Source organism: Gossypium hirsutum, chromosome A12, assembly GCF_007990345.1.
Source record: "Gossypium hirsutum isolate 1008001.06 chromosome A12, Gossypium_hirsutum_v2.1, whole genome shotgun sequence".
In the NCBI taxonomy this organism is placed as follows: Eukaryota; Viridiplantae; Streptophyta; class Magnoliopsida; order Malvales; family Malvaceae; genus Gossypium; species Gossypium hirsutum.
In genome coordinates, this window is record NC_053435.1 from 54,208,838 (window position 1) to 54,228,184 (window position 19,347).

The 19,347-nt window shown below is 32.5% G+C and overlaps 1 protein-coding gene across 2 annotated transcripts; it reads right to left on the reverse strand.

The window, feature by feature from the left end:
• Positions 1–2,245: 2,245 nt before the first annotated feature.
• LOC107945516 (pentatricopeptide repeat-containing protein At2g22070) lies at positions 2,246–5,137 on the reverse strand. Of its 2 annotated transcripts, XM_016879562.2 has the most exons (2): positions 4,198–5,137; positions 2,246–4,089 (listed from the first exon to the last, which is right to left on the reverse strand). In XM_016879562.2, exons 1-2 carry the CDS (start codon positions 4,937–4,939, stop codon positions 2,591–2,593), a joined length of 2,241 nt encoding a protein of 746 aa, XP_016735051.2. In that variant the 5' UTR covers positions 4,940–5,137; the 3' UTR covers positions 2,246–2,590. The 2 variants fall into 2 exon arrangements, with proteins under 2 accessions (XP_016735051.2, XP_016735050.2); XM_016879561.2 differs by having other exon boundaries at positions 2,246–5,137.
• Between the last annotated feature and the right edge of the window lie 14,210 nt (positions 5,138–19,347).

Here is a 19,347-nt window from a genome sequence, read left to right on the forward strand (position 1 = left end):
ATGGCACAGCCGTGTAGTTTGGAAATTTTTAAGTGATTTTGGTGCACATGGTCACAATTTGTTACACGACCCAATGACACAGTTGTGTGACCCATCTTACACAAGCTTAACTCTCGCACACGGTCAAGGGACATCACCGTGTGACCCCTGTCTGCAGATTTTTCCCACCTTTTTTATTTAATTTCAAATTGATCCCTAATAGTTTCCTTCTTAGTTCTAATCTTTTGTAGGCTCGATATTAACTTGAAATTGATTGAAATACATGATTTACTTTCTTGCATGTGATAAATTGATATCTATTTGAGATTTTGATATATGAAGTTGTTTGTAAATGTTTGATATTGTTGATAGCACCTTATTGCTCGAGTCCAGTGACCAGACCGGGTAAGGGGTATTACAAGCAATATTGTAACACCCAAGCTTTGGTGTCACGATACCCAAAATAGTATGAAAATTAGGAGTCTTGGGGTCTCAACGTCATGATATCCATCCTCGGTGTCGCGATATCATTAGAGTTAGCCTCAATTTTCTTCACTTTAGCACCTTCAGTGGTGTCAAGACTTCAATTACCTTAGTGTCACGATACCCACTCTTAATGATGATTTCCTCAAGCTCAGGGTCATGATCGACTTCCTACACCAACTCAATCACATCGTTAGGTCCCTCATGTTACCATTTGGTCATTTTGGGTCTCAAAAGGGCATAAAACTAATAAAGACCATTTAATAAAAAAAAAGCTAAAATTTGACAAAAAGTAAAGAAAAGACATCTAAATTAAAGTAAAGAAAAGACATCTAAATTGCTTGAGATTAAAGCTCCTCTAGTGTAATGGAGAGCCTAATTTGACGTATCAAATTACGGCAAATCACTCAACTCATAGTTGCTCTACTAATTTTTTCGGACTAGGTTAATTTAGAAAATTCGATCCTAAAACCACTTTTCCAATACTAACGAAAAACAAGTCATTACAGATAGTAAAATATTAAGTAATTAGATAAAATAACTTGTCATTCAAATATTAGTCAAAATTTAAACTACAAAGAACCATTATTTTAATATTTTGTTACCTTTGACATAATATTTTGCATCATAGTGGTAAGCAACATTCACAATTATGTAAATACTATTAAAGTCAAATAATAGTAAAACTATTGAATATTAAATAATAGTAACTAAACATCTTAAATAATAATGAAAAATCATACCTTTACTAGTGATGGAAACTAAACTTATTAAATAATACTAAAATATGATTTTTTTTCCAGTAATTTTTTAGATGTTATTATGAATGAAAATGCATTGTCAATGCATATTTTTATAGTGCTAAATATTAGTTTTAATTGGTATATAATTGTAACACTAATTAAGTGTTAATTGATCTAAAATAGTAAGTGTACTTTAATTAAAAACATTATTATATTATATTATATTATATTATATTATATTATATTATATTATATTATATTATATTATATTATATTATATTATTGATTCTATAGATTTAAAAATATGAGAAACATAGATAATACCTAATTTATAATTAATTGATTTTCTTTATCTTAATTTCTTAAATATATATGAGTCATACTATTGTTGAGTTGGAATTTGTGTTGAATCATACCGATTTGATTAGATGTGGTTATTATTTATAAAATATTTAATATTTAATGTAATTATAAATATATTTATTTTCTTTTGAGTTTTGAAATATAAATTAAGAATAAATAAATTTATATATTATAGATTAGATTATTAATATATTGATTTTATTTTTTATTTATAATGTTAATCTCATACATTTAATTTTATTAATTATAAAAAAATTGATTTTAACATTATTAATTATTTTCATATTTAAAATAAAATCATATATATAATTATATTCATTTAATTACAAAAACTTGTATTTTTTATTATTTTTAATTTATCCTATTATATTAAATGGTTTTATAATTTTATTAATTAATAATATATTATGTTATTTTTTAAGTAAAACTTTTAAAAGATTTGACCAAATTAATTAATTTTACATTAATATACTATCATATTAATTTATATTACTTTTATTATTATCACATAAGAATACTAATAAATTATTATTTGGGTATTCTTATTAATTCAAAAGTTTTTTTAAACTCGTGTTTTTATATATACTAATTTCTAATGGTACATGATTGCATGTAAATTTATTTTTTAAATTTTTAATTTTTAAATAATTTATTTTAATTATTGTTACATATCATTGATGATGATAATTTCTTTTAGTCTTTTAATAATATACAAATTTGAAACTTCTTTCCGAATCCAGACTGTGCCAGACCACAAAATAATACAAGTGAAGGAATAGATTATTCAGCCTTCATTAAAATAGAGAAGGCAAGTGGACCTAGCGTTTTACATGCTAGAGGCTTCAAGAATCCAACCTAGTCAACTATGCAATCATGCCTTGATGCCAAGAAGCACAACTGTGGAGCCAAGTCTATCAGGTTGAAACTCACTAGTGAGAGAGTTGCTAATTTTCAATGCAAGGATCAATCTCTTTGACAATGTACCTTGTGATAAGTCAGTTGTTTCCAGCTGTACCCGTCACCTACCAATAGTCACGGCAAGAACAGAAACCATCCTTGAAATGGTGAAAACGGGTAGCATCTCTTACAATAATTTCTCTTCCAGAGAGTTTGGATATAAATTTAATGGCAGAGTGGCAATCATTACAGACTCTGAGGTTTTTCATGATCCTCAAAGTGGTGTTCTCTGGGGTGCTTATTAGTGCAAAAGCAATGGCCAATTTCTCACTATGATGTCTAAGCATCTGCTCCTTTACTTCCTCCTCAAGGTCATGTAACACTGATTGAGTGTCTGGAACAAAGCCCATCTTTTTTATATCTTCCCATATCTTTGCCATCATCTTGTAGATTTCATCTTTCTGTGGGTGAAGCCCATCCTCAGCTCCGAAGACATGGAATTTGTTCTTTATCTGAACCCAACTTATTCCCTGTTCTTTCTTTACCCCTCCATCCTTCATTAACTTGCGAATTTTTGCAGCATCGTCCCACTTTCCACAAACTGAATACAAATTAGCTAGGGCTGAGTAGGCCCCACTGTTGTCAGGGTCAATAAGGAGCAATCTTTCAGCTGCAACCTTTCCAAGGTCTACATTCTTATAAACCTTACAAGAAGATAAGAGCGAACCCCAAGTTACAACATCTGGTTCAATGGGCATTTTTTCAATAAAATCATATGCCTCTTGTATCAATCCAGCTCGCCCAAGAAGGTCAACCATCAGTGCATAATGGCTTAGCGTAGGTTCAATCTTGTGAAAATCTTTCATCATATTATAATACCTACTACCCTGTTCAACCAGCCCCACATGTGTACAAGCAGAGAGTACACCTACATATGTTATATGGTCAGGCTTAATTCCAGCTGCCAACAACTTTTCAAAATGCTCAAGGGCTTCTTCTCCAAGACCGTGTTGAGCAAGAGCCATTATCATAGATGTCCAAGATACAATATCTCTGAACCAGTATATCCGATTGAATACTTTCCTTGCACAATTAATGCTTCCAACTCTAGCATACATCGTAATTAGAGCATTGTTCACAGAAACCAAGGATGCTTGACCAGTTCTTATTGCAATTGCATGAATTTCTTTGCCATGATTCAATGAAGTCAAGCTTGAACTGACACTCAACATAGCTGCCAGAGTGAAGTTATTTGGTTTAGGACCATCTCTGACCATTAACCTAAAAAGCTCCACTGCATCAGTATTCAAGCCATTCTGCAAGTATCCAACAATCATGGCAGTCCAAGCAACTACATCACGGTCTTTCAGTGAGTCAAATATCTGCCTAGCTGGTTTTAAATCTCCAAGCTTAACATATCCATCCAGCAAAGATGTAAATGCAATAATATCAAGGCGTGAAATCCCACTCTGCTCTACAATCTTTTGAGCAATTTGAACCCCACCTGACTTTGCATACATTGAGATCAAGGCATTTCCTACTGGCCCATATGTATTGAAGTTGGTGCTAGCAATACGAGCATGGATTTGTTTCCCAAGTTTCAACATCTCAAGGTTGGCACAAGCTGATAACGCATTAATAAACGTGAATTTATCAGGAAGCAACAAAGAATCCCTCAGCATATTACTAAATGTACATAAAGTATCAAAATCATGCCCAAGTTGATTGTAACCTGCAATCATCGAATTCCATGTCACTATATCTCTTTCACTCATCCTTTCAAATTGTCCACGTGCAAGATCAACTCGTCCATGCTGCATATGCAACGAAATCATAACATTCCAACTCGATGTGTTCCTATATTCCATCCTATCAAAAATAACTCTTGTCATCATTGGATCACCAGACTTAGCATACATATTTAACAAAGAGTTAACTACACTAACATAACTACTAAGCCCAAACTTGACGACGAGAGAATGTACCTCTCGACCAATATCTAAAGCTTTAATAGCAGCGCATGATGCAAGAACACTAGTAATCGTGTATTGCGTTGGTATTACTCGTTCCTTAATCATTTTATCAAACAATTTTATGGCACTTTGAAAACGACCCATCTGATTGTACCCCATAATAATCGTGCTCCAGGAAACAGAATCACGATCCGGTATCTTACGAAAAATTTCAGTAGCTTCAGACATTTTAGCCCGTCTGGAATAAGATGATAAAAGGGTATTCCACGTGAAAATAGTTTTGACAGGCATTTCGTCGAACAATAACTGAGCATCGGAAAAGCACCCAGTTCTGGAGTAAAAATTCATGAGATTGTTGAGTAAGATGACACTAAAGTGAAGCCCAGATTTGATAACTCGGGCGTGGACCAATTTCCCGGCTAAGAGGTCATTGGATTTGAGGCTTTCTTGGAGGAGACGAGCGTTGTGATATGATAAAGAGAATGGGTCTGGGATGTTCATTTAGTTATCGTATTTGAAGAATAAATTCAATTAAGAATAATTACAAGGTTTTGGTTTTGGTTTTGGTTTTGGTTTTGGTTTTGGTTTAAATTGAATGTTTCTAATTCATTGAGACTTGACCTTCCAAAAACAAAAAAAGCAACTTCTTCTTTGTAACATGGTGTCATTTCGACCCGAGCCCACTTTCAGGGTTCTCAACGGTTCGGGATTCGAAAAAAGAGACCGGGAATAATGAACTCGACGTGAATCGAACCTGCAACCTTCTGAACTGAAGACTACCATTGCGCCACGACCACGGGTGGTAACAAAAGCAGGATGGCTTAAATTAAAAAAATATAGTGTCTGCATATTTGAAGCATACAGCAAAAGAATGCCATTTAATAGTCAATTTTCGTTACTGGAATGCTTGAAATCATGTTATTCAGATCTTTTAAAATAATTTATATAATACTTGTGTTTGTTTTGCAATATATATAAATATCAAGTATATGCTTCACAAAAATTTAAAGCATATTGAATTTTACTAACATGTTGCACATAAATTATTAAATTATTGATTTTTATTAATTTTTCACTTATAAATTATTAAACTGTAAATTTTTATATTAACCAATGTTACTCAAAATTTGTAAGTTAAAATATTCCCTTTTCGAAATCATATATACAAAAGTAAGGTTTTCTTTGAAATGACATTATTGGTTATCCCACATCTAAACGGTTTTTAATATTATAAACTTACATAATTTTCATTAAAACTACAAGTTATGTTTATGCAAGGAAATGTGCAAAAATTACGTTGTTGTTTCCTCCATTTAAGATAAAACATCCATATTTAAGCAAAAAGTAATTATAAATTATTGCCTAAGTATATGAAAGAAAATAAAAAGGAAATATTTACATTTATATATTATATTAATAAATTTAATAATTTAATTATTGAAATATTAATAGTAAATAATTATAAATATCTATATATATAATAATTAATTTGTCGTTTTTCCTATGAGATGGATCGATAATATAACAAAAATGACAATTATTTAAGTATTTCTTTATGCAACTTGGATTAAGAGATAAATTAGTAATTAATAGTAATTTATAATATTCAAAAGCATTAAATTATACATATTATGCACATTTAAAGATTTTTGGAAAAGAAAAAAAATGCTCTCGTCTTCTTCGGTTTCTACTGCAGACAGGAATGAAGAAGGTGATTCTCTTCTTGAGGATTCTAATACAAAGAAGGTTCGATTTAAGGAGTCGGACATGATTCCTGAAGATGTGATGGTTGTAGAGCCATAACCAATGCCTTCTATGTCATGGAAGGATATGCTAGTGGGGAAAGAAACTATTGTTCAAAATAATACAAGTGATGGTCAATTTTTTGCTGATAATTTCTCTCTCACAAAGCAGAATGTCAAGAAATCTTTTGTTGATGGTGTTCCTTCCATTGATTTCTTGGAGAGAGTATATCAGCTTTTGGAAAAGGAAATGTTAACCTCTGTGGTACTCAAAATGTTGGGACGAAACCTTGGTATCATGACTCTGCATAATAGATTACATGGGATTTGGAGACTGTCTAAGCCTTTTCAATTAATGGATATTGAGAATGGTTACTTTCTTGCAAAATTTCAGAGCACTGACGACTATGACAAGATTCTATCTTAGGGTCCGTGAGTTATTTTTGGTCATTACCTAACCGTCCAACCCTGGACGATCGATTTCAATCCTAGTTTACCTTACCCTAATATGGTCCTCGCATAGATACGTTTTCCTGGTCTTCCCAATCATTTATACAAAAAACAGATTCTTACGAAGATTGGGGGAATGATAGGTAAAGTAACAAAATTAGACTTTAACACAGGTAACAGACCGCGAGGTTGTTACGCTCGCATGGTAGTTTATGTCAATTTAAGGCGACCATTAATCTCTAAGATTCTCAACAATGGTAGCCCTCAAAGGATCGAGTACAAAAACCTACCTGTGGTTTGCTTTAATTGTGGTTGCTATGGACACGCCAAGGAAACTTATCCATCAGTTCGCACAATCCCCAGGGGCGAAAGAGAAGGGTGAGACGTCAGAAATAAATTCTGTAATTCCTGCAGTGGTTGGAGAAAGAGACTATGGTCCCTAGATGCTGGTGGAGTTGAAGACCAAGTGTGGCACCTTGGATGGGATCAAAAAGGGAAACAATTTTAAAGGGGAGAAAAATATAGGATCATGTTATCAATCACTAATAGACTTGGAGATGATTGCAACGGAGGAGGAAATCAATAAGAAAACTTAGAGAGATTTGAAGAAAAAAGGGAAAGCTATTTTAATTAGTCCTCAAGAAAAATCTTCAATGGGTAAAAAATCTGCTAATGATTGCTCTAAAAAATTTAATCTCGGCCTACCGATGGGGAAACATTAAAAGGGTCAGGCCTATGACCCTAAGGCCACTAATCTCGTGAATGTCCATATCATGGGTGGGATTAAAACGAGCTTGGTTCTGTAGGCTTCTTTGGCTATTAAATAATAACTTCTTCTACTAGTAACCAGCAGGCCTTTAGCAATTTTTGCTTTGGGCTGCAGCAAGAGGCCCAGGTTTTAAAAGAAGTTGTAGCAGATCTTTCTAAGCCTTCAAGTGCTTTGCACTTTCCATGCCTAGTGCTAGAGAAAATATTCGACCTCTAAATTCAGGTAATTCTGTCTCTTTTTTTCCTTTAGTTTCAAATTCACAGAATGTTGTTGATGCAAACCAAGTAAAGGTGGACCCTCCTTTTTCTTTACAAAAGCAAGCAGAACATGTAGTGCACTTTAATCCTACATTTGAGGAGAGTTCTTTTGTTAATGTAGCGGTAAAGGAAGGAGTTTTGGAGGCCAAAAACCATTCGGCAGTTATGTTTAAAAATAACAATATTCTGGAGTCTGTGAACGAGGAGACGGGGGGCAGTGATCCTCTGACTGGAATTAAATTACCTAGGGAAGTTATTAAGGGACTGAATGCTAAAGTGACTCGGGTCCAAAAGGTGGTTGGAAACTTAATAAAACCTTAAAAGGGCCAGGTAATCAGTTCAAAAATTCTAAAAATATTCGGGTTCCATTTGCTGATTCTATGAAGAGGGTAATGGAGCTTATTACATCTGAAATTGATAGGAAATATACTATGGATTTGTCGCCGCAAAAATGAGAGCGATCGGAGTTTTCTTCTACCGACCGTTAATAAGATAAGTTTTTTTATTTCTTTTTTAATTTTTATCATGAATTTGTCTATTTTATCTTGGAATGTGCAATGGTGTATGTCTGATAAATATTTGTGGGCTTTTCGTGAGTATAACAATCAGCATAAGCCTGATATAGTTAGCCTTCTTGAACCAAAAATTAGTGGGGCTAAAACTGACACAATCATTGCTAAGTTAGGTTGGGACAAATCTCATCGTGTGGAAGTAGTTAGATTTTCTGGAAGTATCTAGATTGGATGGAAAATTTTGATTGATTTGGAGGTTGTAGGCAATCATCCTCAATTCATTTTGGCTTGTATTTGCTCTAATCTGCATCATCATCCGATCTTTGTTGCTTTTGTGTATGGGAGCCCTGACAAACAGAAAAGGAAAATTTTGTGGAATGATTTAGGCCGTTCAGTTCCAATTGGGTATGATCATTGGATGGGCATTGGATATTTTAACGCCATCCACTGTTCAGATGATAAAAAATATGGTCATGTTAAAGGTCGCAGATGCCAGTTTTTTTGTGAATTTATGGATAAAGCTCAATTGCATGATCTGGGTTTTCAAGGTCCTTTTTACGAGGCATCGTGGTTAGGGGTGAGCGTTCGATCGAATCGAATCGAATCAAATGAAAAAATTTCGAGTTAATCGAGTTGACGAATCATATTTTATCATCCTAATTTGATTTGAAATTTTCTCGAATCGAGTTGAATGAGATGGAATCCGAATCGAATCGAATCGAATATATTTGTTTGAGTTAAATTTTAAAAAATAATTTTGGGTCCTTGTAACCACTGTCACTCATCGTAAAAAAATTTGTCCACCTTAATCAAATTTTTTATTAAGACAAATTTTTTATTAACTTTCATCACCTCATAATTTATTTATTAAACTTTTATATACGGGTTACCTTCTTTGCTTGCTTAGTTGTTTTAATTATCTTCAAATTCTTGTCATTATATATTTTGGAATTAAAAAATATATTAAATGTAAAAATGTGATTTTTTTAATAAAAATTATTTTAAAGATAAAATGTGAAATTGATACTAATATAAAATTTTAACATGAATATTTAATAGCATAATTAATAATTCAATTTTAATATAAATATTCAATATGACTAAACAATTCAATAATATAAATAATATAAAATGTGAAATTTAATTTAATAATATAAATAGTAGATATAAAAAAATTATTACTATTTATGTTTAGTGATTTTTTTGGATAATTTTGATTTTTTATTTGAGAGTAAAGGGTAAGAAGTAAAAGTTTAGGGGGAAAATAAAAAGTTTTGGGGATTAAAAGTTTGAGGGAAAGTAAATAAATAGGGGGAGTAAAATTTTAGAGGGAAAATATTAAAAAAATTGAGGGGGGTGGGTTTGGGTAGGTGGGATGGGAAGGAAGTAAAAATTTTAGGGGGAAAGTGGGAGGGAGTAAAAATTTTGGGGGAAAATAAAAAGTTTTGAGGGTTTTTGGGAGTAAAATTTTGAGAAAAGTAAATGGGATAGTAAAATTTTGGTGGGAAATGGATTTTGGATAGATTGGGGGGTTGGGATGGAAAGGGAGTAAAAGTTTTGGGAGAAAGTGGGAAAGAGTAAAAGTTTTGAGGGAAAGTAGAAAGGTTTAGAAGTTTGGGGTAAAAATATAAAATATTATAGTTTGATATTCGAATTATTTGAATTATTCGAGTTATTCGAATTCGAAAACTCAACTCAATTCGAACTTGAAATTCGAAAAAAATTTGAGTTGACTCGAATAACTCGATTCGTTTAACTCGAAATTCGAATTTTTTTCTATTTTTTCGAGTCGAATCGAGTTTTGCTCACCCCTAATCGTGGTAACCTCTTTGAAAAACTGGATAGGGTAGTGGGAAACGATGCTTGGATGAAATCCTTTCCCAACGTTTCGATTTCTGATCTTTCTAGAATTAAATCTGATCTTTGACCACTTCTTTTAAATTTTTGCCATAAAGTTAGATATACTCTTAATCGCCCCTTCCGGTTTTTAGCTAGCTAGATGCATCACCAAAATTTCTCTGATTTTGTTAAGGATAATTAGAGCTTCGATGGTAATATGACTAGTGTGATAGTTGGGTTTATTGATAAGCTCAAAAGATGGAACAATTGTGTTTATGGTCATATAAATCAATAGAAGAGGCAGTTAATACATAAGCTTTCTAAAATATAGCATGCATTGGACCTTTCGAGGTCTAATTCTCTTATTCATCAGGAAGTGATGGTCAGAGATAAGCTTGAAAATATTCTTCATTATGAAAAGATGCTCTAGAAGCAAAAATCAAGGTACGAGTGGTTAAATTTGAGAAACCGTAATATTACCTACTTTCATAGACGCATAGTTCAGAGAAGGAATTTCAATAAAATCATTACATTGTGTAATATTGATTGAGATTGGATTTTTGATCCTGAGGTTTTTAAGACCTAAGCGATTAATTTTTTCCAAAATCTTAATGGAGAGAAACTAGGCCCTTTAGGGATTTTACCTCTTAGTGATTTTCCAAGCCTTAATCCTAAAGATGTTGATTTTTTTGGGAGAAATGTTACGAATAAAGAAATAAGGATTGCTCTTTTCGACATGATGCCTTTGAAAGCTCCGGGTAGTTATAGTTTTCATGCAACTTTCTTTCAGAACCAATGGGATAATATTGGGGGTGCTATTTATGAGTGGGTCAAGAGGGTTTTTGAGGGAGAAACTATTAAACCAGAGTTCAATAACACACTTATTGTGTTAATTCCCAAAATCTTGAACTCAAAAAATTTCTATCAATCAGCCTATCAGCCTTTGCTCTGTATTGTACAAGTTGGTCATGAAGGTTATTGCAAACAAATTTAAGAGTATCTTCCCGAAAATCATAGGTCAAGAACAAGCAGACTTCATTGTTAGGAGAAGTATTATTAATAATGACATTATTGCTCAGGAAGTTTTACTTTCTATAAGAACTAAGAATAAGCTCCAGTGGATGGCAATCAAGATTGATTTGGAGAAGGATTACGATAGAGTCAGATGGGACTTTGTAGAAGCTTTTATCAATGCAGCAGGTATTCTTTCTCTTTTGGTTAATGTTATTATGAATGCTATTTCATTATCCTCTATGCAGGTATTATGGAATGGTGTGCCAACATAAAAGTTTAGGCTAGTAAGAGGTATTCGACAAGGTTGTCCTCTGTAAACATACCTCTTTGTCCTCTGTATGGAATGGTTTGCCCATAGATTTCATGTGGGTATCTCTTTAGGGGAGTGAAGTCCCATTTGATTATTACGCACTGGACCGAATCTTTCACATTTGTTCTTTGCAGATGATTTGGTGATTTTTAGTCCAGCTGATTCATTTCATAGTAGTCTTCTCAAGAATTTTCTGAGTAACTTTTGTGAGTTATCTGGACTCAAGGTCAATGCCATGAAAACAAATGTGTTCTTTTTTTACGAGTGTCAAAGAATACTTAAGGAGTGCAATCAATGATACGCTTGGTTTTCAAGAAGTTAATGATTTGGGCCACTATCTTAGGGCTTCTCTCTTTCACCGAAGAAATACTAATAGTATCTTAAATTTTTTGGTGGAAAAAGCTCGCAGTCAGCTACCTAGTTGGGATGCTAAGAGACTCTCCTTTGCTGGAAGGGTCATCTTAGCACAATCTATTTTGTTGACTATTCTGAGTTATCTCATGCAGTCGACCTTAGTCCCTAAAGAAATTTACGACTCTATTGAAGAATTAGCAAGACAGTTCATTTGGGGTGTTGCAGATGGGAAAAGGAAAATGGCTTTGATGGGGTGGGATAGTATCTGTCAGCCTAAGTTACATGGAGGTCTCAAATTTCGACGTTTGGGGGATCAGAACAAAGCTTTCATATTGAAACTTGGTTATAGCCTTATTACTATGACTGAAGCTTTATGGGTTCAGATCCTTAAACCTAAGTATGACCTTGTTGAAAGTATGACAGAATCTATTATGAGGAATAGATGTTCCTATATATGGACAGCAGTTGCCCAAGTTTGGCCTCTGTTACGCAGTAATATGATCTGGTCTATTGGAAATGAGAGGTTTGTTCGATGTTGGGGGGACAATTGGGTTCCTAATGTGGGGCCTCTCAATCAGTATGTTTCGGGTCATGGTAACATTGTTCTTGAGAGTAAAGTTAAGGAGATGGTTTTGGTTAATGGCTATTGGAACCTTGACCTTTTCAAATTGTGGTTACCAGAAGAAGTGGTAAAACGAATCATTAGCATTCCTCCTCTTTTAGACTCAGTCAGGCTAAATATTCTTTTTTGGTCTAGAATGACGACTAGTGTCTTTTCTGTGAAGAGTGCTTATTATATGCTTAAGGAGGAGTCTTGGAATCCGAAGGATGTGAATTGAAGTATTGTATAAAAAATTATGGGGCCCCAATGAGTCAAACAGTTCATCTGGTTAATTCTTAAACAACGACTTTTAATCAATTCTGAAAGGGTTAGTAGAGGTATTGCACAAGATGCATCGTGCTATTTTTGTGGTCATATTACGAAAGATATTCTCCATATCCTTAGGGATTGTTCTTTTGCGAAGGAAATTTGGCACCAAGTTATCTCTTCTAATCATTTTAGAAGTTTTTTTGTTGGTAATATTTGGGAGTGGTTATTCTCGAATTTACAATCTCCTACTACCAACAAAATGAGTGCCTCATCTTGGGCCTGCCTCTTTGGGATAATTTTTTGGCGCATTTGGAAGAATTGTAATTCGATCATTTTTTAAGAAAATCTTATGAGTCCGAAGGATATAATCAGTGTCTCTTATAGTTGGGCGAAACATTGTCTCTCTATCCATAATGAAGCGTTGGATTCTCGTCCGAAGCAGACTTCAATTTGTCAAAATTCAGGTGTGTGTGTTTATCTTAATACTGATAGTGCTATTCACTCTGTGTTTGGTTTCTTTGCTGCAGGTGGAGTGATACGCGATAGCAAAGGGAAGTGGATCTTAGGTTACAATTGTTTTTTGGGGAAATGTTCAGTAACAGTTGCTAAGTTGTGGGGTATATTAGATGGTCTACTTCTCCTTCAGAAACAAGGTTATGATGAGATTATTGTTCTGTCAGATAATCTTGAAAATGTTATTTCTATTTGCGAAAATAAGCTTGGTGGTCCAAAAAACTCTTTAGTAAAGAGGATCTAACAAATCCTAGCCATTGAAGAGAAGTGATCCTTGATTTATATTCTTAGAGAGACCAATCGGACAACTGATGCTTTGGAAAAAATGGCTTTATTGAGTGATGAAACTTTGCACATGTTTGAGGATCCCCCTTTAGAGATTAAAGAGATCTTGAAGGATGACAACACTTTAATAATTTGCCTATGATCTACTTTATGTAATTCATTGTTTAATCTACCAAAAAAAATTATATACATCATGCTCATTCACATTTTAAAAGATTAATGTACATTGCTTTTCTTTGACTCTTTATGAAGGCAACAATGGCAATGGATGTAATATAACTATTATGATTTTGTAAAAATTACAATCATGTAAAAAATTATGGGGGGAACCAGTGGGGTAGTACCCATTCTTGGTTTTCTATTTAAGAATTATTTTTACAAAAAAATGTCTGAAGGTAAATTTTATGTGTTGTTTGTTTTTTTAATTTAAGTTTCTAATTATATTAATATTTAGGGTAAACTACACCCATGGTTACTTTTGTTTACCTCAAGTTACATTTTAGTCACTCATGTTTGAAATGTTATATTTTAGTCACTTATGTTATTATGTTGTAACATTTTAGTCATTGAGCCATTAAGTCGTTAACAGTGTAATGGTAAGCTGACTTGGCACGTTAAATCATCATTTTAAACAAAAAAAATTAGGTTAAATTATACAATTAGTCCCCATATTTTTTTGTTTTAAGTAATTTAATTTTTTTCTTTTATGCTCTTTAAACTTTTCTCTATTTTTTTTATTTTCCATTCTCTTTTGCTTCTCCCTCTGTTTTCCTACTTTTCCGTTTCTTTTAACATATCAAGAAGTCGAATTGGTAGTGAAGAAAGAAACAAGAAGTCAAAAGTCATTATTGCCTATAATCAAAACCCATAAACCTATACTATCTGCTAACCATCAAAACCCTCCACCACCACTCATCATCTTCATTTCATCCACTAACACCTTCACCACCAGTGGTGGAGCCAGGATATTAATCTTGGGGGGCAAGCTAAAATTAGAAGTGCTATGTAATAGTCGATTTAAACATATAAACAATCGATTCAAAAGAAGAAGTATTCCAACATGACAGTGATTTAAACATATAAAAATATATTCAAAAGAACAGTATTTCAACAATTAAGACGAAATAGCTATCATTTGACTCGGTTAACCATTTTTTATTCTATTTTCACAGGAATGCTCACTACTTCACAAGCAATAATTTGACATAACTTTATTCAAAGTGACCAAAATTTTCTTCCTCCCCTTCACTTTGACCGAAACTTACTATAAAATTATCTAACTATTTTTGTTTCATTTTTACACTTCTAATAAGTTAGAAACTGTCTCCTAATCATTTCCATCCAAAAACATACACATTTCATTTATTTTGATAAGCTTTCAAGTTTCATCAATACCCTTTAATGGCAACTTTTAATATACTTGATAAAACAAAAAACTATTGGTACATATATGTAAAACAAGTTTCGAATATTCAAAATCTATGAAAAGTTTGAAGAAAAACATACCTTATACTTCAAATTTGGAGGAAAAATGATAAATAATTTTTTTTCTTTTCTTGCTAAGCACCAATATGAACAAGAAAAATGATAAAAATCTCTTCATCTTTTCTTTATATATATATTATATTACTTATAAAATATTATTAGGTTTAGTAAACTATTAAGTAAACATTAATTTATTATTATTTATAAAAATATCATTCAAAAGTCATTATGAGTAATTTAACTTCTTCAAGAAGAATTTTTGTTTGTTTTTATTAAGAATAAATTTTTTAATATTATTTTTAATACTATAAAAATATTGAAGGGGCCTACTTATATTTTTGGGAGGGCAATAGTGTAAATTTACAAATGACTAAATTGAAAAAATTTAAACTTTAGTGGGGCCATGGCCTCCTTTCAAAAACATCTAAAAAAATCCCCAACTTTTGGATTACCCAAGATCAAATCTTTGTCATCGACCATTAGACTGGCTTGATTTTCTTATATGTGCTCCTCCGTCATTGGTCATTGTCTAATCTTTGGCTCTTTGTGATTTTTTTAGGCTTATTAATTATTGATTACTTGGATTCTTGATTGATTTGAACATGAGTTTATTTTGTGAGGGGATGATATTATTGGGTTTGTCATGAATGAGGTCATGGTAGTGGTGAAGGTGTTAGTGGATGAAATGAAGATGATGGGTGGTGGTGCCCGGGGGGGTTGATAGTTAGCAGATGGTATGGGTTTGGAGAAGGTAGGAAAACAAAGAAGCAGAAGAGAATGGAAAAAAAAAAGAAAGTTTAAAGAACATAAAAGAAAAAAAAATAAAGTGCTCAAAACGAAAAAAATATGGGGACCAAGTATATAATTTAACATAAAATTTTTGTTTGAAATGATGATTTAATGTGTCACGTCAACTTACCGTTACACCGTTAACGACAATTAACGGCTCGGTAACTAAAATGTTACAACGTGATAATATAAATAACTAAAACGTAACATTTCAAACATAAATGACTATAATGTAACCTAAAATAAACAAAAATGACCATAAATGTAACTTACTCTAATATTTATTTTATATTTTTTTTACTAAACGAATCTAATTATACTAATATCTTTTTCAAGTAAACCAAAATATCTTATCCCAACTTAAGCTATTCCAATTTAATTTCAACAGTTTAACGTACTATATTACCTAATTTCTTATATGTTAAGGAATTTGAAATGTGTATTTTATAAAATTATTAAAAAATAAATTATTTTATGAGAAAATAAATTATATTAAGATCATATTAAAAAATATATTTTTTAGGCACCAATAAAATAGTATCACGTCATTAAATTTTAAAGATAACAAAGTATTATTATATGAGAATAACTTACATTAAGATGATTCTAAAAATTAAAAATTTTAAGTACCAATAAAATTCCGCCGTATCATCAAATTTTAAAGATATGAAATTATTACTATACATTAATCTATAGAGAAATTATTTTATGAACCCTTCCCACCATATTATTCATAAACTATTTTTAATTATTTAATAATATTTTAATAATTTTTTCATATTATTAATACATCATTTTAATTTTTTCTGATTAACGTGTGCATTGCAGTGATAAGAGAATACTAGTATATATTATAGCAGGGTTTTGTGACAATTTAAGGAATTTCAATTTTTGGATAAGTTCTTATTACGACGTTTGGCAATATATAATCTTGCCACGTATAAAGTTTGTTTTAAAGTACTGCTGAAGTAGTATTCCTTAAGGAATGACTTTAATTGCCTCGAAACAAATTTAGAAAAAAGAAAGAAAATTTTATACATTGCTCCTTTCAAGTTGATGCCAACTAATTTAAAAATCTTTTACTTTAAAGGCCAACTATATAATGTTGCCTAAATATTTTCAGTAAATGCAGCTATCAATTTATATAAAAGTTTTGAATTCAAAAATCCTAAATTTAAATTATTTATGGAATAAAATTAATTTCTTATCTTCTCATTGTAAAAGTGTCAACACATTTTAACTTTATAAAGGCAAAAAAAAGAAAAGAAAAGAAAAGAAGAAGCTATTAATATATGCAAAAGTTTTGAATTCAAAACACCTAAATCTAAATTAATTGAGGCGTAGGGAAGAATTATTGATTTAAAAAATTAGTACAATCACTATAAAAATTAGATTAAATGCTTATAATAAACATATATTGATTTTAAAATATGTTATGTATTTATGATTACCAATCTGAAAATTAGATAAAGTTCGGATTGCCTATTTGTAACCTGAATAGGGCCACAAGATGTATGTGTCTAAGCCTTACAATATGAAGTTCACAAGGGAAACTTATTGACTTAACTTGCACATATCAGAAGGTGTTCGCAACGGGTGCTCGCAGTTTCGACTCGCCTAGGCCCAAAGAGTGTCCAGCAGGCAGCTCAGAGCAGTATAGTGTCCAGCTAGGGGCGAAATTGGGGGAGGGGGGGTGGCATGGGCCCCGACCCTCCTAAAATGCACTTTGGCCTCCTATAATTATAAAAATTCGATTTAATCTTTTATAAATTGTAAAGATGTAAACGATAAAAAATTAAAATTTCATCTGTCCCTAAAAAATTTTTCTGGCTTCACCTCTATGTCCAGCATGCATTAAGTTTGCTAAGAATATCAATTTTATTATCAATAATTATGTATATAAATATTCTATTGTCCTCTTTAATACGAAATAACAAAAAATTACTTAACAATACCTTTAGCCAAATAAATAATGAAGCCGCAAGTTTAACAAAAGCCACAAGTTTGCTACCACCGACTCCTCCAAACAAAAACTGCCTATTGATCATGACCAAGATCTCAATCTCTATGATAATGTCAATTAAAGGAGGGCTTAGAGGTAATTTTTATTTTCATTTCAGTTTATAATCCTATAATACTTTTGCAAATCTACATAATTTTATTCTAGTATATATGATCTTACTGGATCCAATTTTAGTGTCTTATAACCATACGTCTTAGTTAGGCTAAGAGATTATTCAGTCCTTGTGTGAGGCTGTTGAACGTTACAAGAATTTATGTTATGAGAAGTCTATGGGATGAAATTGAGAATATGAAGAAAATCATTTTTACATACATCGATGATTGTTCAAATATAAATACCCAATTGCAAGTTGAGGAGAAGATGATCAATGAGATATTATTAGTAATTAAGAATACACCATCCAATCATTATTAGTTTTTGGAAACTTACCTCAGGGTCATGACTGGCGAGCAGCCTACCAATTGGTCCTTATGGCTTCCACTGACAGAATGGTGGTATAATTCCACCTTTCATTCTGCCCTGCAGTCCACTCCCTATGAAGCCCTCTATGGACAACCACCTCCCCACCATCTCCCTTATTTGGCTGGAGCCTCTCAAGTGGCCTGTGTTGACAGGAGCTTACAGCATCGAGAGGCAGCTCTAAAGCTCCTTCAATACCACCTCAAGCGTGCTTAGGACAGGATGAAGCAAATGGCTGATAGACATCGCAGTGACCGTGAGTTCCAGGTGGGAGACTTGGTGTTTCTTAGGCTGCAACCCTATAGACATACCTCAGTTAGAAAGGTCCTCAATCAGAAGTTGGCTCCCCGATTTTTTAGGCCTTTCCCGGTGTTGGCCAAGGTTGGATCAGTGGCATACAGACTTCAGTTACCACCAGGATCACGCATTCATTCAACTTTCCATGTGTCCCAGTTGAAGAAACATATAGGCAATCACACTGTCCAGGCTACCTTACCCCTAATCAGTCCTGATGGAGCTTTAGCAAAAGATTCTGTCCGTACTAAGCGTGTAAAGGGCTACGGTTATGAAAAGTTTTGAACTGTTTTCTCCTTCTTTGCAATTCTCTCGTGCTTTCCTCCCTGCTTCTTTTTTTTCTCTCTTCTCTCTCGTGCTTCGGTTATTTGGTTGGTAACATATTATTCTCTTACACTCACGTAATTCAAGAAGCCATAAATACAGTACTTACTATATATATTTTATATTATTATTTATTGAAAAAAGATGTAGCTTTTAAGTTTTACTATTTTAACATTTCAATTTTGAAGTTTTATGACTTTCTTTTCCAGATTTGTGACCTCTTCACTTCATGGCTTCACTCTTAGCTGTTCATCTTCTCTTGTTTCTTTTATCTCTTTTTGCTTTCAAATTTTCATAAGTTTTTCAGTTAACCTTTCATTTTCATATCCTTTTCATTTTCTTTTAACCTTTCTTGTTTATAGTTCTACCTTTCAAACCATTTTCAAAAGTTCAAAATAAAGAAAACGAAACTTTGTCGGCGGCGGTGCAGCTTGAGATGGTGGCCGGCCAAAGCATAGAGATCAAGCAGATGGTGAAGGGACTAAGGCATTTTGCCTTTTTTCTTTTCATTTGGATCTGTTTTTTGGGCTAGGAATAGTCATTGGACCGGTTCCAACTATTAAGATAAAATGGATTTTTTTAAGGTTTGAACCTGAATAATTTAAACCTAAACCCAAAA